This window comes from Leuciscus leuciscus, assembly GCF_965113295.1.
Source record: "Leuciscus leuciscus genome assembly, chromosome: 15".
Classification (NCBI taxonomy): Eukaryota; Metazoa; Chordata; class Actinopteri; order Cypriniformes; family Leuciscidae; genus Leuciscus; species Leuciscus leuciscus.
This window is the reverse complement of record NC_138739.1, coordinates 3,108,410-3,132,465: the sequence shown is the minus strand read 5'-3', so window position 1 is coordinate 3,132,465 and position 24,056 is coordinate 3,108,410. Positions and strand designations below refer to the sequence as shown.

General features: G+C 40.6%; 1 protein-coding gene across 2 annotated transcripts in view; it reads left to right on the top strand.

Moving 5' to 3' along the window:
• Positions 1 to 19,513, top strand: part of LOC309475962 (GTPase IMAP family member 8-like) — a 71,396-nt gene extending 51,883 nt beyond the window's left edge. For both annotated transcript variants that reach the window (XM_082138988.1, XM_082138989.1), the window contains exons 3-5: positions 10,150 to 10,809; positions 16,442 to 17,074; positions 17,453 to 19,513. In XM_082138988.1, coding sequence (XP_081995114.1) covers positions 10,150 to 10,809; positions 16,442 to 17,074; positions 17,453 to 18,603 — 2,444 coding nt within the window. In that variant the 3' untranslated portion in view covers positions 18,604 to 19,513. The remainder of the gene's footprint in view (positions 1 to 10,149; positions 10,810 to 16,441; positions 17,075 to 17,452) is intronic.
• Positions 19,514 to 24,056: the final 4,543 nt, after the last annotated feature.

Sequence of the window (24,056 nt, the reverse complement as noted above, 5' to 3'; positions counted from 1 at the left end):
AAAACAACGTCGCGCTTGAATGGCAGAGCATACACAGCAGCGGGTCAGGCCGGTGCTGCTTTGCACACACTTGCGGTGTTACAGGCATACCAGGCCAACTTGCTGCGGGATCTCGACCAGGGGACAGGACTATCCCCTGAGGCGGTCACTGAGCTGCGCCGTACCATGGATCTTGCTCTCCGGGCCACCAAACAATCTGCTGCCGCGATCAGCCGGTCGATGGCGGCTTTGGTGGCCACGGAGAGGCATCTGTGGCTTAACCTGGCTGACATCGGGGAGAAAGAAAAGACCTTTCTTCTCGATTCGCCGGTTTCGCCCACTGAACTTTTTGGCCCCTCTGTTCAGACGGTGGTTGAAAATTTCAGGGAGGCGAGGGCGCACTCACCTGCTTTTAAAAGCTGCATTCCACTGAGATCAGAGTCCGCACCTAAGCAGGCGGGAAGGCCTGGCCCGTCTTGGTCTGAGAGCCATACACAGGCCCAGAAGGCCAGTGTCGCCTCTCGTGCGCCTCCTCCTGTCCGGAGCAGGTCACAGAGGAGACGCAACTCCCACAGGAAGAAGGATCCGGAGCCTTCTCCTAACTTCCCCCAGGCGTCTCTTACATCAGGCCTGGGGCTGGGCCCATGATGAGTATCATGTCTGATGGCCCTCCTCGACCTGGTTAGTAGGAGCGCCTCTTTCAGGCATCTAAGTGGTGAGCCCAGGTGCTCTTTGAAAAAAGAAGGGATTCCTGACGTGTCTTCACTCCGCATGCCGCAGGTGTACTGTCTTTTTGTGAAATGTTTTTTGTGCGCAAATAACATATTTCTGTTTCTCTTACAGACTGCGTCTAATGTATAGAGTTTGTGGCATGTTATGGTAAGAAGGTAAAATTTAAAAGCTTTTTCGGAAGCTGCATGGTCAGGTAGTAGGCCTTAGCAGGCCTCCTTGACCAGACAGTCCCCATTTTCCCAAAAAAAAAAAAAACACCCATATTCTGTGGCTTATCAGGTCAGAGGCCTCACTAGGCCTTACTGAATATGAGTTCCCACATACAGTGGTTATCGGGTTATAGGCCTTACCAGGCCTTCCTGGATACGAGCTTCCACATACTGTGGTTATCAGGTCATAGGCGTCACTAGGCCTTCCTGAATATGAGCTCCCACATACTGTGGTTATCCGGTTATAGGCCTCACTAGGCCTTTCTGAATATGAACTCCCACATACTATGGTTATCAGGTTATAGGCCTTACTAGGCCTTCCTGAATATGAACTCCCACATACTGTGGTTACCAAGTTAAAGGCCTCACCAGGCCTTCTTGAATATAGCTCCCACATACTGTGGTTATCAAGTTATAGGCCTTTACCAGGCCTTCTTGAAAATAGTTCCCACATAATATGGTTATCAGGTCATAGGCCTCACTAGGCCTTCCTGAATATGAGCTCCCACATAAAGTGGTTGATTATGAGCTCCCACATACTGTGGGTGAAAATGAGCTCCCACATACTATGGTTATCAGGTCAGAGGCCTCACCAGGCCTTCTTGAATATGAGCTCCCACATACTGTGGTTGAATATGAGCTCCCACATACTGTGGTTATCAGGTCAGAGGCCTCACCAGGCCTTCTTGAATATGAGCTCCCACATACAGTGGTTGAATATGAGCTCCCACATACTGTGGTTATCAGGTCATAGGCCTCACTAGGCCTTCCTGAATATGAGCTCCCACATACTGCGGTTACCAAGTTAAAGGCCTTACCAGGCCTTCTTGAAAATAGCTCCCACATAATGTGGTTATCAGGTTTTAGGCCTCACTAGGCCTTCCTGAATATGAGCTCCCACATACAGTGGGTGAATATGAGCTCCCACATACTGTGGTTGAATATGAGCTCCCACATACTGTGGTTATCAGGTCAGAGGCCTCACCAGGACTTCTTGAATATGAGCTCCCACATACTGTGGTTGAATATGAGCTACCACGTACTATGGTTATCAGGTCAGAGGCCTCACCAGGCCTTCCTGAATATTTGCTCCCACATTCTGTGGTTACCAAGTTATAGGCCTTACCAGGCCTTCTTGAAAATAGCTCCCACATAATGTGTCTATTAGGTTTTAGGCCTCACTAGGCCTTCCTGCATGTGAGCTCCCACATACAGTGGGTGAATATGAGCTCCCACATACTGTGGTTATCAGGTCAGAGGCCTCACCAGGCCTTCTTGAATATGAGCTCCCACATACTGTGGTTGAATATGAGCTACCACGTACTATGGTTATGAGGTCAGAGGCCTCACCAGGCCTTCCTGAATATTAGGGGTGGGAGAAAAAAATCGATCCATCGATGCATCGCGATTCTCTCTCCAATGATTCTGGATGCAATGTAGAATTGATTCTGAGCTTAGTTTTTAACCAGATGTGCCATGACGCTGAGTTTGCTTTAGAAACACCCGTAATCTGCTTGCTTCCAATTCCTCACACACATACACCACTCGAACTTTACGTAAAATAATCTTTCATAAAGTTTGAAAGAAAGGTTGAAGTGAATTACAAGGACATTCACAGGCTTCATTGCACAGGATGCGCTGTGAGAGACGCGCGCTTTGTTTGATGTTACGTTACACTTGAAGCGTGTCTCGCCTTTCGGTATTTTCCTTACAAATGCTCTACGAATCATCATTTATGTGGTTTGGAATGCAGTGGACTTATATATTTAAAATATGAACCTCACTAACAGAAGGCTGCTTTCAATTTCAAATGCTGACGCGCGCTTTGTTTGTGTAGACTGCTCGCGCATGCGGCTGTGCGACTCCGTGTAAAATTAACATAAACCCAGCCAGTTATGTCTTAAGGGATTAAACGGACAGGACAAACCACATTACTTCTTATATTTCAAAAGAGATCCGTGCGTGAATGCGCAGCTTAACAGATCTCCCGCTGTCTATGATGTCATAGTAAAAAACAACAGTAAAGATGAAGAAAAACGTTGAATGGAAAACGTTCAGATAATCTTAAATAGGCTACTGAAAGCACCCTTTGTTTGTTGTTTGTTATATGTTTCTATGCTCCTCTTATTATTTGCTACTTGTTTGTATGTTTTGAAGTTATTAGTTAAAAATTCTTAACATACAACTGTTTTATTTATTTTTTTAAATGTGTAAAAAAATTTTTTAAAGTACTTAATTACTTATGTAAACTAATGAATTAATAGGGGGTTGGGGGGGGGGGGGTAGATAAAGAATCGTTCTGGAATCGGATCGTGACTCCCAGAATCGGAATCGGATCGGATTGTGAGGTGACAAAAAATTCCCACCCCTACTGAATATGAGCTCCCACATGCTGTGGTTATCAGGTCAGAGGCCTTACCAGGCCTTCCTGAAGGTGAGCTCCCTCATGTCATTGTTGTCAGGTAGTAGGCCTCACCAGGCCTCCCTGGAGTTGAGTTCCAACATACTTTGAGTTTCCATTTAAGGTGCTCTTCTGATAACAGGTAGTAGGCCTCTAAACCAGGCCTTTCTGTAAGTGAACTCCCATGTACTTCCAGTGTTTTGAAACACAAACACTGGGTTGATCCATGGATCGAGTAGAGATACTCCCCTCGCTGGCAAGGGTTGTAAAGCACTATGCTGAGTCATACTCTCCAGGATATCCCGTCTCTGAGATCCGGGCTGAGTGGTTCACTGCCTGCTTCGCAGTCCCTCGTGTTGGATCCCTTACCCAAAGGCAATTGTCCAGAGGCTCTGTTATCAGACAGACAGGAAGTGGCCAGACTGTAGTGTCTTATGTAGTGACACCAGGTTAGGCCTGCCTGGTGGCATTTCAGGTGGCAAGTTCCCCTGAATAGTTACTGGCTGGGGTTCCCTAGCCACATTCCCTAGAAGGGACCCCTTCTAAGAAGTTGAAGTTGTGGTCCTAGGCCCTTAAGCAGGCCCAGGTAGACCTTTCACTAAACTAGGTTTATGAAGGTTTCCTGTGGTATCATATAGCTTGGGCTATGACCGTAGGGAGTGCTGTCACTGACAGCCCAGTGTGACCTGAGGGGGTTCTAGCGTTCACTGAATTGCTGGTTCTGACAGTTGCCACTACCTTTCCCCAAAGCGTCTATGACGTAGTGTCGAGTTCCCTTCGAAAGGGAACGTCTCAGGTTACGACTGTAACCTATGTTTCCTGAGAACAGGGAACGAGACACTACACCTCCCTGCCATGCCCCGGGGCCTGCCTACCAACAGTCCCTTCAGACGATAGGATGTTGTCATGTTTTCAAGGCTCCCTTTTATACATCTAGGTCGCGCGTTAATCAATCAAGCTGATGATTCACGGGCTGTCGCCGGTCAACATGATTGCCGTGAGTTGATATTTGATTTCAGACACCTGTCACGCCTGAGGCATTCCCCAAAGCGTCTATGACGTAGTGTCTCGTTCCCTGTTCTCAGGGAACATAGGTTACAGTCGTAACCTGAGACGTTTGAGCTACAGGAAAGCTATCAAATATAATCAAATGATCGATCATCCATACTAGGCAAGGAATACCAATCGCCATCATCCAAAATCATACACTATGCATTAATGACATTCAGTTTATTTTTCAATGACAACAACATATTCTGATGACACTAATTATTATTAATTTTATTTTCTCTTTTCCTTTATATATTTTTGTAACCACCACAGCCACTTCATGCATTTTCTCTGATCGGATAGCTATCTGATTTATCAAAACAATTTCATTTACTCCTGGTCACATAAATATGTTTTCACAAAACGGATTTAAATCCGATCTTCAGTTCCCGCGCTATATGCAGATTTAATGGAGTTCACATCACCAACAGATATGAGCAACAGATATGAGCTGCATTTTATTGATAACCAGCTAATTTTAAAATCAAAGACCGCGCCAACAGCACTGATAAGATAATTTAGTTTCTTTAATTTTAATTATGATGATTGTGTGTTGAGTGTCTGCGACTTACTTTCACTTTGATTTGCGATAGTTTGCACATTGGCTTGATAAATAGATGCTCATCTGTGGTGATGTGTGATGCAGTAGCGCTGTAATATCTGACTATAACATGACATATAGCCTATAACACGCTCTCACACATTTATTTTTTAGCATTGTTGGGAGAGAGTAAAATTTACATATGTGATTTCAACAGCCAGATGCATTTACACTTGTCCAGTTTCGTCTGGAATGAGTCTCACACCTCCTCCTGAAGTGGTTTGAGTGATCAGATTCAAATCCGTCTCGAATGCGTTTCGGAGGGCATTTACACCTGGTCTTTTAGCTATCGGATAGCTAACCGATCACAGAAAACGCATGACGTGACCAGTTAAAGAAACCTGAATGTGTTTATGTTTAACCGAACATCCAGGTGGTTCTTTTCTATACAACAAATGTTGGAAGTAATTCTTACTGTCAGGGTCAAAAATATAAATGTTTAGGTCAGTTGACAGCCTTTATTTGAGGACAGTTGAATGTGACAGAAAAGTTTAGGGATGAAGAGGTGGGATTGGGATATTGAACTTTGTGAACCAATGTTTCCTTATACTGCATTTCATGAACTAAATGCACCTCAGCTCTATCATACTGTCAGGGTGTGGTGCAGGCAGAAGAAGGTGAAGGTGAAGGTAAAGGCGAAGGCAAAAAGGCTCCAATACAAACTTTTACTAAATAGAAATTCCAATGGGAACAGGCAGGCAGGAAACTCACACACTAAGTACAACAGATAACGGACAAAGACTGACTGAACTGAAGGAACTTAAAGGTATAGCGGAGGATCTTTCCAAATTTTAGATAAGACCCGCCCTCTCCACTTTTTGAAAAGTTTGATTGATTCACCAGAATGATTGACAATTAGGAGGACCAATAGTTTAGACTACCCACCAGGAAGTAAAACATCCTCCGCTATACCTTTAAATACTAACACAGATGAACACTGATTAACTGAACACAGGTGATGTAGATGATGATGATTAACTAGACACAGGTGATACAACTGAACTAATAATGACAGTGAAGAAGACACGTGACATGATGACAGGCAGACGAGTCCAATGAAAACAAACTAAACAGAACACAACTGTGACACATACAGGCAAGGCAAGGCTTGAGACACTGGGAAAATTAGACAACAATCTGGCACGGGACAGAGAATAAATAGGGAGGGTAATGACTGTGAGGGCAAATGAACAAATGAGATGACAAGAGTGCGAGGTCAAGAAATTAGACAGGAGATGTTTTAGGTGAACTATTCCTTAAAAGGCTGTTGTGTGGGTGTACATGTCATAGATCCATAGAGAGTAGATTCACCCAGACAGTAAGGCCTCGTTTACACTGTCAGTGAAATGTGACCCAATTCTGATTATTTGCTCATATCTGACACAGATCGCATGTGTTCTATGACCATGTAAACAGGAAAAAAAACGCATGCAATCGGATATTTCGAGATCGGTTTCAGGCCTCATTTATATGTGGAAATAAATCGGATATGTGCCAATGCGACTGTCATGTAAACAGGCAGATCGGATTTTCTGAGGCATTAGGCAATGTCTCCGCGGTTTAATGACGAGAGCCGACGCGCTTCTGCAAAGGGACGGATGGCCCGACGAAACGTTGTGTCGTCGTAGGAGAGGAATGTGGACAGTGGCACAGGAAGTGTTTTCATAGGATTGTAAATGAAATGAAAATTTTTGTTCATTTACATTTATTCATTTTAAGCATTTAGTAATTTATTTGTAATAAACACTTTAAGTGGACCATTTAAAAAGTGTTAGGACTAGGGCTGTCACTTTTGAGAAAAATCTAATTCGAACGGATATCGAATATCAAGCAATGTATTCGAATATATTCTAATATCTACGAGTAAAATGTAAAAGGAAGTTAACGAACAACCTCGATCCATCAGGAAACGCCACATGGTCGCTGAATTTCACTGCGCTTCATGAAGAGTTTTTCTTTTGCGTGAAAAAGCCGTTGCCGGAGACGAACATAGTTAAAAGATAGCGGAGTGCATTCCTGATTAGGCTACCGGTATAATAATCCTCCTGGCGCCGGGTCTGAGTGAGTAATTTACTCTCTTACCTTTGTTCTTTGATTAACATTAATGACACTTTAAGAGCAGCCGCTGCTGACAGAGACGCGATCTGACACGCGTCCCATTTTCTCACAAATCTCTACGTTCATTTAAGACTTTATTTAAATAATTTAAGACTGCTCTTATGAGGACACTCGACAAAACTGACATTTGGCATAATTTGTGTGTTATGGTTTGTTCAAGCCCGAAAGAGAACTTGATACTGACACGCGTCTTTTCTGTGGGCCGTGTGTGTGTGTGTGTGTGTGTAATAGGCAGGAATTACAGCGCGGTCTCTTTAGTCTTGTCGTTATCTTCCATTTTCAAAACAAGCTGGCTATTGGCTATTATTCGCTTGATCTGGTCATGGGCCTACGCTACAATACGTTTAGAGAGGCCGCTACTGGATGAGATGGCAAACAATAAAATAAAAAGCAAACGGTCTAATCACAGACTGTAAAAAATGTGCAAAACATGGCACTTTAAAAACTGGATAGTTTATTTATAGTTCGATTTTGGATATTTCACGTCATGTTCGAATGCATATTCGAATATCGAATAAAAAGTGACAGCCCTAGCGTCACATTTTGATGTGTTGAGTTCTGTTCTGTGATCTTGTTTTCCCCTGTCTTTGTGATTTTTGTTTAATCCTGTTAGTTTTTCCCTGTCTGTTTCATTAGAAATTCCCATCACCTGTGTCTGTTTAATTATCCCGTTAGCCCCAGTACATTTAAACCCTGTGTTTTCCCTCAGTGTTTGTTGGTCGTCGTCCATGTATGGTTGTGTGTACTGAATTCCTGGAGTTTTTCCTTTGTTCCTGTAATGTTTCTGGAAGCTTAGTTTGTAAATAAATCAACTACATTGAAGTTCCTGTGTCCTCGTCTTCAGCATCCTGCAACAACCCTGACAGAACGACCAACCAATAAAAAAATAAAAAATAAATAAAAAAACAAAAATGAGCAAGGTGAGAAAAAAAAAAAGGTGAACCCCATGGAAACACCTATCCTCTTTCAATATGAACGCTCACTTGAGGAAAATGCTGGGCTTTACCTGGATCTTTATGATGACGTGACATGGGATGAAAAGGAACTTAAACAGAGTTTTTGTGGTGGATTGAAAGACCCTCTTGCCCAGATACTTCTGGTAAAAGATCTCGATCTGACTTTCCTGGAGTTCGTGGATCACACGCTATGGGTGTGTGGATCCAACTTCGTGGTGGAAGATCTTCCACTCCAGCCAGTTCCGAGTCCAGTATGTCCTGAGCCCGTCGCCTGTCCGCCAGAGCCAGAGACCATCGCCTGCCCACCAGAGCCTGAGCCCGTCGCCTGTTCGCCAGAACCAGAGCCAATCGCCTGCCCATCAGAGCCTGAGCCTGCCTGCCAGAGACTGAGCACGCCGCACTTGAATCTGCTCATGAAGACACAGTGCTGATTGTAGTGTCTACGGCTATTCTGTGTGTGTGGGCAACACACACATCGATTACAGCCCATGAGTCCAGCCCCGAGTTTCCCGATATGCTGGTTCCGTCCAGCCCCGAGTTTACTGATATGCTGGTCCCGTCCAGCCCCGAGTTTCCTGAGATGCTGGTCCCGTCCAGCCCAGAGTTCTCCAATCCGCTGGTCCTGCCCAGCTCAGAGCCCTCTTCGCCGCTGGTCCTGCCCAGCCCAGAGTCCTCTTCGCCGCTGATCCTGCCCAGGCCAGAGCCCTCTTCGCCGCTGATCCTGCCCAGGCCAGAGCCCTCTTCGCCGCTGGTCCTGCCCAACCCAGAGCCCTCTTTGTCGCTGGTCCTGTCCAGCCCAGAGCCCGCTGATCCTGCGCCAGAGCCCGCTGATCCTGCGCCAGAGCCCGCTGATCCTGCGCCAGTCCTGCCCAGTCCCGAACGCCAAGAGCCAATCTTTGTGACTGTCGAGTTCCCCATTCAAATTTTGGGGGGGCGCAGTACGTCCTCTAAGGGGGACAATGGAGGTCGTGCCGACAGGGTCCTCACCGCCATGGCCACTCGAAGGGTCCTCACCACCATGGCCACCCAAAGGGTCACCACCGCCCTGGACGCCCGAGGGTCCGAGGTCCTGTGTTTTCCCTCAGTGTTTGTTGGTCGTCGTTCATGTATGGTTGTGTGTACTGAATTCCTGGAGTTTTTCCTTTGTTCCTGTAATGTTTCTGGAAGCTTAGTTTGTAAATAAATCAACTACATTGAAGTTCCTGTGTCCTCGTCTTCAGCATCCTGCAACAACCCTGACACCTAGTTAGGACTATTTACATGTTCAATTATATTTTTAAAACATAGGCTACGCACAGAGTGTGACGTCATATTGTGTGTGCATAGAAAGAATTCATCCGCAGCCGCTCAAAAAAGAAAAAGAAAAATATCCACAACTGCTCTACTCCTGAGCGCAACTCCACTGTCAGTGTTGTGTAAGTACAGGCTCTAGGCAGTTTTTTTTTTGTTCATTTCTATTTCCTGTCGCTGTGCAGGCTCTTTATTGTATGACAGTGAACAGCCCAATAACCCCTTTATTTTAAGGCTTAATTTATGTCCCGTAGATCGGTCCGTTTCATTACGAATGAAAGCAGTATCAATAATGTCAAATATGTTATGTAGAGTCAAGTTTGTGTGTTTGTATGCTGTTTTAACAAGTGTTCTCACCGTTATGCTTGTGATTCATACAGTTTTAACGAGTTTTACAGACATTGTTTCTTATTCAAAAGTGGTGTTTGGCAACTTCGCATATCGCAGAGCATGAAGCATATTTCGTGTTCGTCCATCTGTGCAAGAGAATTTAACCCTTTAAACATGCACGATATGTTTCAGATAGTAGCCTATGGCAAGTGTAAACACATGAATCGGATATGGGTCACAATTGAAAGTTGAAACGTGTAAACAGACAGTAAAAAAATCGGATATAGGCAACAAATCAGAATTGGGCATCAAGACCTGCAGTGTAAACGAGGCCTAAGTCAGTAAACTATTGCAAGGAAGCCTTCAGTAGATAAAACAATGAATTGCAATCTAAGTTTTATATAATATTTTGTTGTTTTTTAAGGAATTGTAGATTTTGTACCAAAGCTAAACTGAGTCATCTGTCTCTAAATATTGTTTCAGTGACTACTTCTGGAAAAACAAAGCTGAACATTGTCCTCTGTGGATATAATACAACGCTCAAGACCTCAGTGTCTAAAATATTTAGAGGGAAACTGAGTAAACCTCAGAACGAGATGAGCAAAGTGTGTGTGAAGAAAGAGGGAACGATTCATGGACGGCAGATTACTGTAATAGAGCTTCCAGCTCTCACTCGGCTCTCAGAGGAGGAAGTGATGCGGGAGACTCTCCGCTGTGTGTCTCTCTGTGATCCTGGAGTTCATCTTTTCATCCTCGTTACTCCTGTCGGTTCACTGACTAATGAAGACAAAGCAGAAATGGAGAAGATTAAAAGAATATTTAACTCCAGTAAGCACTTCATGGTGCTTTTCACTACTGAACTCACTGTTGACCGAAGTGTGTCAGATTTTGTAACATCCACAGAATCTCAAAGCATCGTGAGTCTCTATGGGTATTGGTACTGTGTGATGGGGTTAAAGGATGATAGAAACTCCGGAGAGATCTCAAATATTCTGGATTGTATAGAGAACATGAATACTGAACCCTATTCACTTCAGATGTATATGAGCGCCCCAGAGAGAAGAATCAGACATGAACTAGAAAATAAACTGAGTGCGAGAGATAATGAAATCAAAGAGTTACAGGAGAAGATCAAGACACTGGGTGAGTGGATTCATTTATATTTCTAAATAAATTGTTGAATCTTTTGCAACTATTGACTGGGTAAAGTAGCCTGGCAAGCCAGACCTACATCAAGATGTTAGGTCTGGCAACTCACCATAGACACGGCTCAATCCGAGGGGTGGGATAAATGGCTGTCTTTCAAATTCCCTCTGCACGCAATAGGACAGCGCTTCAACCAACCAGAGCGTTTTCCCAACAGCGGAGCTAGTTGATAGATTCAACTTTTGCCATATCTGGCCGGCAAAACTACGAACACATCTTCCTTTTTTAAAGAATGACTTAAGTGCCGTTCTTTGCTCTTTTCTCAAAGAAAAACTTAACCCTCTGGAGTCTGAGCGTTTTTTTGGGCCCTGGGGGTGTTCTGACATGCTCTGACATTTGTGCTTTTTTCAGTTGCTTATAAATATATTAATGGCAAAGGTGTAAATTCACTCTATATAGCACAAACAGGACTACAATATCATTTTTGAGAGAATAATGTTTATGCGTGGTTATCGAAAAAACTAAAAATTTAAGTTTTTGAAATAAGGCCACAAAACACATACTAAATATGTGGCAATAAGACTTTTGACTAATGGATGTCGTCGCCTATAGTTTTTTCTTCAAAATTATGTGAAAATAGTCTTGCTTTATCGTTCACATAAAACCATACATTGATTTAAATTTATGTAAAACAGGTTTTGCTTGGAAAGCCAATATGCGAGGGGGCGTGAACGAGGAGTGGTTTACACCTTAGAATACACCCACTCTGCATAATTAGCCATTCACTCAGGTGTGACACTGACTGAGCCACAATGCAAGGACAAAAGATATATTTAGAAGAAGACTTATATTGACCATTTAAGATTTTGCTTACATCTATCTTGTAAATATGTTTTGCTATTTTATTAAAACGGTTACAATTACAACAATAATTACAATTTCAACAATATTTCAAGTGTACTCTTTCTTTGTAAAAAAAATGATTATAGGCCTACATTTTATCTATGTATTCATTAGTTTGAATATAACCAACATTGGAACAGCTAACATCTTAGTTGATGACTTTATTTTTGACAAAAATAGTATTTTATATATAGAAATTGCTAAACAAAAGCTTATTTGATGTGGCAGTATATTCTACAGTAAAAACTGTACCCAAATCTAGTCAACAAAATGTTGTCTTTCATATTTCGTCTGACTGTAACGTTGTTTTCATGAAATATTAGGGCATATTGTTAATTTGCAGTTTAATACGTTGCTTATACAAATAGCCTACATTTTATTTCAACATTCAGTCGATGTTTACTTATCTCAGTATAGCAATGCAGTTTGCTAAAACATCATCATTCATTCACACACGCGATTTAAATTTAAACTGTCTTTGCCAGCTGTGGTAAACAGCGCGCATCTCTGCCGTTTATTCATTCATAAACAGAAACCCACGTGAAGAAATTCACGTGAGAAGGAAAAAACTTACTAGTAGTATTCCTCAGCTCGCTCCTCGATATACCCGCACTTCTGAGGGACATTTTCCATTAGTATTATTCCTCACAGCGCTGCAAGACGGTGTAAACAATGATCTAAATAAACTTGTGTGTTTTCTCGAGCTGATGTGGGCGTTCACAGGATTGCCCCAGCCATTTGCGTTTGAATAGCGCGCGCTCTCCGTGGGCGGGGCCGATTATAACGTAATGAGATGAGATGAGCTCGACTGGAATCGCTCTCTTTTAATACAGATTTCACAAGATGAGAATAATTGTTTTTTTATATAAATGACTTCATTTAAAAGAAGAGAATTCAAGCTTCATGCCTGTCTGTCTGTATGTCTGTTTGACTGAGTATTCGCTGAGTTATTGTTAATTTTCGGACGCGTTTCAGAATGGACTTCACTGGCAGAGAGAAGGCAGAACTCGCTTCGTGTTTATTTTTCTTTATTTGGCAAAAAGCACAACACTTTGTTTTTATTGTGAGTATACACAAAAATAATACACATTTAACAGAATCGATTGATGTATGAAACTCCTATGGAAAATCAAAGTCAACAGAGTATTTTAGGGGTGACCCCGAATAGTCGAAGATTCGATGCTTCGATAGGAGGAGCCTGATTGGACTACCGATCTCACGGTCGAATCTTCGCAGAGGTGTTATGAAACGAGGATCATGCCACTTTGGCTATATGAGGGCGATCAATGTCTGATTTCACATAGAACTAGCTTTTATGTCAATACGTTAATATTCAGCCTATTATGATAATGCTGTATATAAAAATGTACAAAGAAAGAAGCTTTTAATAAATATTTTTTAACGTGTGTGAATAAATCCAAACACCCCGTGGCAGATTTAAGTTTCACTTTCAATCCGTGACCGACAGAGGAGCGTCTTCGCGGCAAGGATTTAAAGGGGTCATATAATGGTACATGCACTTTTACAAGTTGATTGCACTGAAATGTCTGTTGCAGTGCCTGTACACAACCATCCTATCATGATAAAAATTCATCCAGTGGTTTTGTTTTAATCTCCTTATATGTTTGACCATCTCTGAAATCAAGCCGTTCGATATTGTGACGTCATAAGATCGTACGCCCCTCCCGCTATTGTGATTGACAGCCGTGTTTCAACACAAGACCCGCCCTGAGCAAGCTGTGACAGCCGTCGTCATAGTAGTCCGCCATTGTTGATATGCTGGAGTAGAATGGCGTCTAAGCGATTGTGGTGTTCTGTTCTTAGATGTAATAAGGAACACAGCAGTCATTTGGATGTTCCTAAATCCGAGCCGTTGAAGAAGCAGTGGCTGAGTTTTGTTTTTGAAGTGATATGCCCAAAGGATTGACGCGGGGATTCCCTCACGGGGATTCCCCACGATCGTCTGTGCTTTCATGTTTGCGCGAATCATTTCACACCAGACAGCTTCACAAACGAGAAAAAACGGATCGGTACCAACGTGTTCCTGCTGAACCTCCAGAAGATGTGAGTGTAATGTTTTATTAACCTTTATATTAGTATTTATATTAATCTTTGCGAAATTTGCAAACCTTGCTGCAGGCTTCATGATGATAAGGTTTACACTCAGGGTACATTACGGCATGTTTTCTATGTACGACGTTCTCAATATAATTCATAATCCCACGTTTATAACGAATAACACGTGGTTATTGTGTTAGATACGGTCAGAGAATGTCTAATACGGTGTACCCACAGAACAGAGGGGCGGGGTGAGCAAAGCTCATTATCATTTAAAGACACATGCACTGAAACGGCGTGCTGAAAACAGAGCTGTTTTTGACCAGGTAAAATTAGTGTTTTCTTACAATACTAATGAGAATTTTTAATTAAAGTATATTACAAACTTTTAATTTAGACCCTAAAGAATCATATTAGCTTGTACAAAAATGGCATTATATGACCCCTTTAAATCTTTAACAATGTCTGGGATAAGAAAATCTAAAGTGTGGATGTACACCATCAGAAAGGATATTCTCCAAGGCTGGATTTAGCATCAGGAAAACCATGATCGCACTTCTGCCGGCCAACGTTAACATGTTTCACGCATAGACTGGGTTTCACGTTAGAATGTATTTTATCCGCGCGCACAATTTGAAAAGACTCCAACGGACAGACAGAGTGAAAGACTTTCAGGATTTGTTCTCTCGATCAGGTACAAGTGATTTCAAAACTTTTCAGCCGGTTCTAATTTTATTTTTGGATGCTGTGAAAATGTTTAGCTAAAAAGACTGCCTCTCCAGTTTAGCATTTATTGTTGTTTCTGCAGTTAAAAAGACAAAGTTGAAAATTCTGGCTACTATCGTTATTTTAATAATTTCTTTATTTTAATTTTATTTATTGATCTGTCAGGGTTATCTAATCTAACTATTTGTGGCTTGTGTTTTGAATATATGTTCCCCTGCACTTTAGGCATTTTGCACACATTTGCTCCTCATCCTGTGACTTGATTCTGATTTATTTCGTTTTGTATTTTTATTTATTAGAAAGGTAGAATATTCTGTTCTAATTTAATTTAGTAAATTAATTGTTTATTTTTTCGGTGCATCGATGTTGTGCTGTAGGCTGGCCTGCTCGCACAGGTAATTTAGCCGATTTAATTTGATTTGCATGTGAAATGCAAATCTGCAGTGTGGCCTTTCTGGAGTTATTTATGTTATTTCTTTGTTTTATTGATCAAAAATGTTTTTATACATTTTCTTCTAGATATCTTTGTGTGATTTTCTGTACATCGCGGCTTTGAAACGTTAAAGCCCCGCCCCCACCCCCATACACATGATTCGACTATTAGTCGACTATAGGCAAGACATGACGATTCTGATTCGACTATGAAAATCCATAGTCGGGGACAGCCCTAGAGTATTTATGAGTTTCTTTTACACTAATAAAAAAAAAGCGAGCTGGTATCGCCGGCGATACCGTAGACCTCAGGGGGTTAACTTCAAGTCCTCCAGAGTCGCGGCCAAAGCCGATTGGAAAGACTGTTCTCCAGCAGCCGCCATTCTTTGTTTTCAAGTAGCAGCTAGGGAACCGTCACAACTCTGTCGTCATTATGTTAAGCCCGCCCCGCCTACTCTATACACGATGTGATTGGCCTGACCCAATTTTGTTTTTTGCAGCTCGAAAGTCAATGGAGAGTTGCTAGACTACCCTGGCTGCAAAATACATTTTGCTGCCGCTAGGGTGCGTCTAGATTTCTAGGCTATGGGTAAAGTCTAAGATCCTACACATCACCAGACTCTGAAGGTTGGGATACACTACACGACTTTCTGGACAAGTTGATGCCAGTTGCCGAAACTCAGTGCCAGATTTCAAACAGATTTCATAGAAAATCATGTAGTGTATTATCCTCAGTTGTTTAGTGTATGATGCCCAGTTTTTCCTATGTAACCATTTACAAAGCCGGCAAGTGTATGATGGCTAGTGTTTTAAAATCTGTTCAGATTGTAAAAGTCGTGTAGTGTATTTCAGCCTTAAAGGAACACTCCACCATATTTTCATTTTAAACTATGTTATTCCCTTAACTAAGATGAGTTGATACATACCTCTCTCATCTCAGTGCGTGCACTCAATTGCTCTGGCGCGCAGTGACACTTTGATAGCACTTAGCTTAGCCCAGTTCATTCATTAGGATCCAAACAGAGATGAAGTTAGAAGCGACCAAACACCTCCACGTTTTCCCTATTTAAATACAGTTACACGAGTAGTTACACGACCAAGTAAGCTGACGCAAAATAAAACGTGGCGCTTTTCTAAGCGGGTAAAAAGGATAACTTATGTATGGCGGAATAGCTCTGGGAGCACTTCGACTCGGTGCAGTAAAAAGTCACGTTGGTTCTAATGACAGAAGTGAGAGGGAGAGGGGGAGAGGATTTTTCAGGAGTAATGATATTACTGCGCAGAGTCGAAATGCTCCCGAGTGCTATTCCGCCATTCCGCAGATGAAGAACGGTACGGTTTGATATTTTTCTGGGAACCATTACACTCCTATTAGTAACAGCCTCTATGGCAAGAATCACAGCTTGTAAACACTTCTTGTTGCCAGATTGCAGTTATTCTGACATGACATGAATGCAGCATTACTTTTAAGTTAAAACCAAATTGTTAAACTAGTTTATTCCTTTGACAGTTCCAGAGGGTGTGAAGCTGAATCTGGTTCTGTGTGGGAGTAAAAGAAGATTAAAATCCTTCATATCAAACCTGATCCTGAACCAGGGAGACAGAAGATCAGAGCTGAGCTCAGGGTGTGTGAGGAGAGACGTGGAGCTTCATGGACGTCTGGTGTCTCTGGTGGAGCTTCCAGCTCTGTTCAACACTCGGCTCTCAGAGGAGGAAGTGATGCGTCAGACGCTCCACTGTGTGTCTCTCTGTGATCCTGGAGTTCATGTGTTCATCCTCATCATTCCTGATGCTCCACTTAATAATGAAGACCGAGCAGAAATGGAGAATATCCAGAAGATATTCAGCTCAAGAATCAACAAACACACCATGATCCTCATAAACCAGAATTCAGAAGACAGGACAGCAGAACTAAATGAAGAAACACAGTCTGTCATTGAGAGTTTTGGAGGACGACATCATTTCATTGGCCCTGACACACAAGTGTCCATGTTAATGGAGAAACTAGAGCAGATGGTTGAGGCAAACAGTGGTGTTTGTTTCTCCATAGAGACATTGTTGGATGTACAGATGGAAAAACTGCAGAAATTTGAAGAAATGAAGAAGAGAATCCATTCATTAGAGACGTGGTTTCAGTCACAAGGTAATGATCAGAAAATCTGCATGGATTAATTTAGCATGGATAATAGCTTTCCTGTAGCTCAAACAGTAGAGCGTTGGCGCTTGCAACGCCAAGGTCATGGGTTCGATTCCCAGGGAAAGCAAGAACTGATAAGAATGTAAATGTGTACCTTGAAATGCAATGTAAGTCGAAGCGTCTGCCAAATGCATAAATGTAAATTTTATTGGTGAGATAAAACAATAACATTATATGCAGAGTTCAGAGGAAATACTATGATTAGCATTTAATGCTTCAGTATAAATTATACACAATATTCTCTGATGACCTGGATGATTGACAATCTTCTTGAAATGCAATGTATTGTTATATTCAATATATTTTTATTTTATCTATCTTTAGATTCAAGGCAGAGTGCAGATGATCTGAGGATTGTGCTGCTGGGAAAAACTGGAGTTGGGAAGAGTGCAACTGGAAACACCATCTTAGGAAGAGGAGCATTTATATCGGACACATGTCAAAAGTCTATTACTAAAGTGTGTCAGAGAGAAAGAGCTGAAATCAATGACAGACACGTTACTGTGATCGACACTCCAGGACTGTTTGATACTAAATCCAGTAATGAAGAAATCCAGAGAGAAATCACCAACTGCATCTCCATGATCCTGCCTGGACCACATGTGTTCATCATTGTTCTCACTTTAGGACAACGATTCACTCAAGAGGAGGAACAATCAGTGAAGATCATCAAAGAGACATTCGGTGAAAACTCTTTAATGTTCACTATGGTGCTCTTCACCAGAGGAGATGATCTGAAGAACAAAACCATTGAACAGTATCTGGGAAAACCTGGATGTCCTTTGTTGAAGCTTATTGAAGCATGTGGAAACAGATTCCATGTGTTCAATAATAATCAGCCTGGAGACCGAACACAGGTGTCTGATCTACTGCAGAAGATAGACGACATGGTGAAAGCAAATGAAGAGAGTTACTACTCATGTAAGATGTTCAGAGAGATGGAAAGAGGAATACAAGAAAAACAGATGAAGATCCTGATGGAGGAAGTGGAAAAACTGAACAGAGAAAGAGATGAACTGATGAAGAAACACAAAGAAGAGAAGATGATGATGAAGGAAGAAAGACAAAATCATGAGAAAGAGAGAAAGAGAAGAGAATATGAATTTAGAGAGAAAGAAGAACGATACAAAAGAGACATTAAAGAAAGAGAGGAACAAGAGAGAAAAATGCAAGAGGAGATGAAGAGAGAAAGAGAGGAATGGGAGAGACAGAAACAAGAAGAAAAACAAAGAAGAGAAGAAGAGGATGAGAGAAAGAGAAAGAAAGAACAGGAAACATGGGATAAATATTATCAGAAACTGAAACAAGTGAAAGAGACAATGAAGAAGATGATGGAGGAAGAAAGACAGAATCATGATAAAGAGAAAAAGAGAAGAGAAGAGGAAATTAGAGAGAGAGAAGAACAATATAAAAGAGATATTAAAGACATAGAGGATCATGAGAAAGAGATACAAGAGGAGATGAAGAGAGAATGAGAGGAATGGGGAGACAGAAACAACAGGAAAGACAAAGTGAATAAGAAGAGAAAGTCTCGAGCCTTTGTATTCAAATCCCGAGTCAAGACCTGCAAGTCCAAGTCCAGTTGTCAAGTCCTCAACGCAAGATTCAAGTCTTTAACAAGTCATTAGTGCTTGTTTCCCAAATTAGTGTCATAGTATTAATTACTATAGTACATTTATAATAGGCATTTTAAAGGTGTTTGTCTTCCGTGTTCAATTTCATGTAAGATGAGGTATTGACTATTTTCACTAAGGGCATCCATATAACTCAGTTAAAGTTTTCTGCCTAGGGATTGGTCTTGAATGTGTGATGTACAATTAATGCAAGGACAAGCAGTTGGAATTAAAAAAAAAACTTTTTTTGGTAAATGAGAGTAACAAAGCATAAACTTGTTGACTAGAATGTGAAATATCTGATATTCAGATTCTCAAATATATGCTAATAAATGTATTTTGTGTTTTAAATAAGTTTACTGTGATCATAGTTGATTGCTTGTGATCAGGGTCTTGTGTGGTGCCATGCTGTCAAAGCCTGTCAGATCTACAACATTTAAATTCATCCATTCCTCTCAAAATGGCTGGTGAACAGATGAATTGAGTAACACATTGTCTACACCTGACGCTAGCGGCGCGACTAAAAACAAAAAACTTTTATAATATGATTCTGTCTACACTGGATGCGGTGCGAGCAACAAATCTCTGACAGTAAACTGATGCCTCGTTCTATTTATGTTGTTCTGACGTGAAGGACAAATGCTTTGCAAGGGGTGCTTTGTTGCATCAGTTGTAGACAGCCTTTAGCTGTTCCGACACGATGTGAGTGCTAAGGATCGCGTCAGGTGTAGACACGGTGTAAGCTTTATTGTTACCTGCACATTTTGCATTTGACGTAAATAAAACACACATCTTCACATCTTGTGTTTGAAAGATTTTTTACCGTCACTTACATAGATCGGAGTGTATTTTTACAAATTACAAATATATTTTGCTAGTACTAACATGAGCTGACAATGAAAAGCTGTTCAGCACTAATTAATCTTAGTGTTAATTTTTACATACAGTATGTTACCATGCTTACATTTTCATGCAAGAAAGTGCTCTTCCTCTAGTGGATTTAGCTATTCTTGGCACTGTGTGGTAGCCACAATCAACTCAAGACAATGAACAGAGTGAACCTACCGAGGTGATGGCATGATCGGTGAAGGTCTTGGTGGAGTCCGATGGGCAGAGAGACCAGGCGACACTAAAGGACTAGGAGACCGAGGTGGAGCCAGCAGGAGTGAAGACCGAGGCGGAGCCGGAGTGAGTGAGGACCGAGGTGATCACTTGACTCCGGTAGTCCTGACTTTGTGCCCTCCTTGTTTGTGTACACAAAACAAAGCCAGACACCTAAGACAAAAATGCAAAGGTAAAAAAAAAAACCTTATCTATCTATCTATCTATCTATCTATCTATCTATCTATCTATCTATCTATCTATCTATAAGGCTTGTCTGTTTCTCTCTTGGAACGTCCAGAAAACTGGTGCAGTCTAGACCATCTAGTCTAATCCTTATCAAGATGTCTTTGAACTCCTCTCACTAGCCCTCTCTTGAGTCACGTGTATTTCTCTCTCCTTCTGTCTTATATGGACTGTGGACCTTGTTTAAATTCAATCAATACTCATTTGGTCTGATGTTTGTCAGTGCATAAGCATGCCTCAAGGAGATACTAAGACCTCAATGGTGTTATTGGCCATATGTTCAGTGTAGAATCTGATATCTACTTAAAAAGATTACAATTACAGCATTTTAATTGTAAATTCATTCGTTTCATGTAAATTCTATGATAACATTTCAATGTCACAGCAATATTGTGCAGGCCTAGTTTAACTAGACAATGATTAAATGGTTTCACACAGCACTAATTGTTCCTTTTGTTTTCCTTTAGGTATCACAGGAAAAGGAAGAGAGATAAACGCCCTGACATGCAACCCTGCTTCTTCCATGGCTGAGATGGAACAAGACTGTACCATTGATCACTGTACCTTTCATCATTGCAGTGGTGTGAATAATCTCTTAAAGGTAAAGCTAAAGCTAAAACTAATGTAGTCTAATACACCAGCCCTGTGGTCCCACAAGCTACACCCTCCAAAGTTGTCATCATTTTTCACTGAACTTCTGTATGTCTGTTTGTTTTCTGTTCAAGAAGAGGAGGAAGCTGAAGGGGAGCGCCCAGTGTCGAGACAGGAATAAGATGATCTTTGCTTTAGACATCATTAACTGCAGGAAGACTACATCAACCTGCAGAAGAACTGCTTTAAATTACGCAGTGAGAATGAAGAACTTAGGCATGAATTACAAAAATCCAAATTTTCATACAGCAATGTTAAGAGAAGCATTGGACAATTACTGTTTTTCACTGGACTGACCTCTGTAATCTTTGAATGGCTCCTAAAAAAATTAGGTGGCAGTATTGAGATAACCCAGCAAGCAATAGCCGTCAATTCACCGTCTCGGTTAAATATAGACCCGATATAGCCCGGCTATGTGCAACCCACTTTTAGCCAAAATAACACTGAATCTGGTTACATGTCATTTTTTGCAAAATAACTTGCGAGATGTATGATATTCCATCATGTAGGCACAGTCAACTGTGATTACAAGCTGTTTGGTTTCATTTCTTTGACATGTTCTGTGTGTAGGCTGTGCGTAGACACGATTTAGCTTGTAGTCAGACCGGCTATTTGTAGCCCACTTATAGTCAAAACTGATTAATTGTAGTTTTTTGGCCAGGCAGCGCATGAGATGGTTGATATCCCATTATGTTCACAATAAAATCTAAAGTGTAGTCTGCTTTTAGCCCACCCGGCGAAATCGAGGCAATCAGTGGTCAACGTTTAACGACCAAAATAGTCTTAAAATTGTTTACATGTTTTTCGCCCACGCAGCTTCATGTTTGCTGTCACATATAACATTCATACACAAGCTACGATATTATTTGAATGTCTTTCATTTTAAATTAAATAAAAATGCAATTACTGAATTCAAAGGGGTAAACATGAAACATGTGCAACCTATTATAATGTGTAATGAAAGCCACAAATATCTTTTACTCTTTTCTTTAGATCATTATGATATGAAAATAGGACTTTTTAACTTGGCAAGTTTATTTGTATAGCACATTTCAACAGCAAGGCAATATAAAAATACATTATAAGAAAACAATTAAAAACACTTTAAAATACTTAAACAAAAACAAATAAAACCGAATAGTAAATGTTACAGTGCAGTGTAAGAAATTAATAATTTTTCCAATTAATAAAAGGTAGTGGCAAACAAAACTAAGCTAAAGGTAAGCCTTAACTTTAAATAAGTTTTCTTGGAGTTTGTTCCAGATATATGGTGCAACTGAACACTGCTTCTCTGTTTAGTTTTGACTCTAGTCTGGGACAGAAAGCAGAAGATCAGAAATGTACTTTGGTCCTAAACCATTCAGTGCTTAAACCAACATGAGTATTTTGAAATCAGTTCTTTGACAGACAAGAAGCCAGTGTAAAGACCTCAGAACTGGGGAGATGTGATCCACTTTTTTGGTTTAAAGACACTGTTTCTGGCAAATTATCCAGCATACAGTAACTAAGCACAACAATAACTATACAGAACATAACACTTACATTTACAGGCAGCACATTACTCACATAAAGGAATAAAAGCAGCTTTCCCACAGTTGCCTATCTCGTTAGCAACACGATAGATAAAAACATATGACGTGTTTAAGTACATTTACATGTACATTAGACATAAATGGGTTAGTGATAAATGCCTTAAAATGTTGGGGTTTAGAAATAAAACCAATTAATAATGTATTCACTGTTGAGAGTTAAGAGAATAAATAACCCAAACTTCACAGTTATGTAAGTTTGTAGCTATACTTGTTGTTTAAAATATGTTTTATATTTTCATTATCTTAAGTTAATTTCCAATATTTGTTATTATAATCTTTATATATATTTTTATTGTATTTATAATATTTTATTTTCATAATTGTAATTGTATAATTAATAAGTGTCATAATTGTATATTTTTTCATTTGTTATTATCTTAAGTTGTTCATTTTTATATTGTTCTAAATAAAAGTTTTATATTTATATATATTTTTTGGATGGATTGTCATGTATGTGTGTTATATTTGAGTAAACAGAATCCTTAAGTTGTATTTTGTTGTCTATTATATGTAGTAAATCATTTGCTATCTATTTGATGTCTAGTCTATTCTTGGGCTTCGTTTAGACGTCTATTACATTTTCACTGACAGCCCAAAATTAGCCTTGTTTTAGCCTAGACGTCAGGGCTGTGTTTGGACGGCTATTAGACGTCTTTTAAACGCAAAATTGCTTGCTGATACAGTGGTGGTCAGAATTAATGGCACCCCTGATAAATATGATAAAAAATGGCTGTAAAAAATAAGTCTGCATTGTTTATCCTTTTGATCTTTCATTCAAAAAATGCGCAAAAATCAAACCTTTCATTGAAGTAAAAGAATTGAAATTTAGAATTTAGATCACATTATGAAATAAATGTTTTTCTCCAAAACGCGCTGGCCATAATTATTGACTCCCTGTTATTAAATACTTTTTGCAAAACCTCCTTTTGCCAAGATAACAGATCTGAGTCTTCTCCTATAATGCCTGATGAGTTTGGAGAATAACTGACCAGAGATCAGAGACCATTCCTCCATACAGAATCTCTCCCGATCCTTCAGATTCACAAGTTCATGTTGGTGCTTCTTCTCTTCAGTTCATCCCACTCATCTTCTATAGGGTTCAGTTTAGGGGACTGGGACGGTCATCAGTGGGACTGTGGGACTGTAAGTCATCAAGCCCTTCCTCTAGTCTAGAGGACCAGTTGTTGATGGTCTTGATGAAATGAAGGATGGGCCTCAGTAACACTGACCTGCTGGTATATCGATTTCATGTAACAATAAGCACTTTATCAAATATTTATTGGAGCTGGATCTCTGTTATGTCTGTGGTCCTCAAGCCATTAATTAAATGGCCAAATAAGGGAGCTATACTTCAAAATATGCCCCAAACGTTCAAACAACACCGCATAGACGACTGCACAGAAGTGTTTATAGCTCGACCTAGTAATTTGACTGCAAGGGCCCAGACCTGGTCTAATTACAAACACAAATTTCCCAAATAAGTCATTAATTTGAAATATTTAATGATTAATGCTATTTTACAAGTTATACTTTTATGTATTTTGTATATTGTCAAACATGTAACATTGTTTCTGGACATGTTCCATTAAAGTAAATCATATTATGGAAGAGTGTAACATTTACTGCCACTAGTTTTATTTAAGCTACTGGATAATGAAATGGAATTGTAAATGTCTTATAAATGTATGTGCATCTGCTTACAAACAAGAAACAATAACAAGTGCA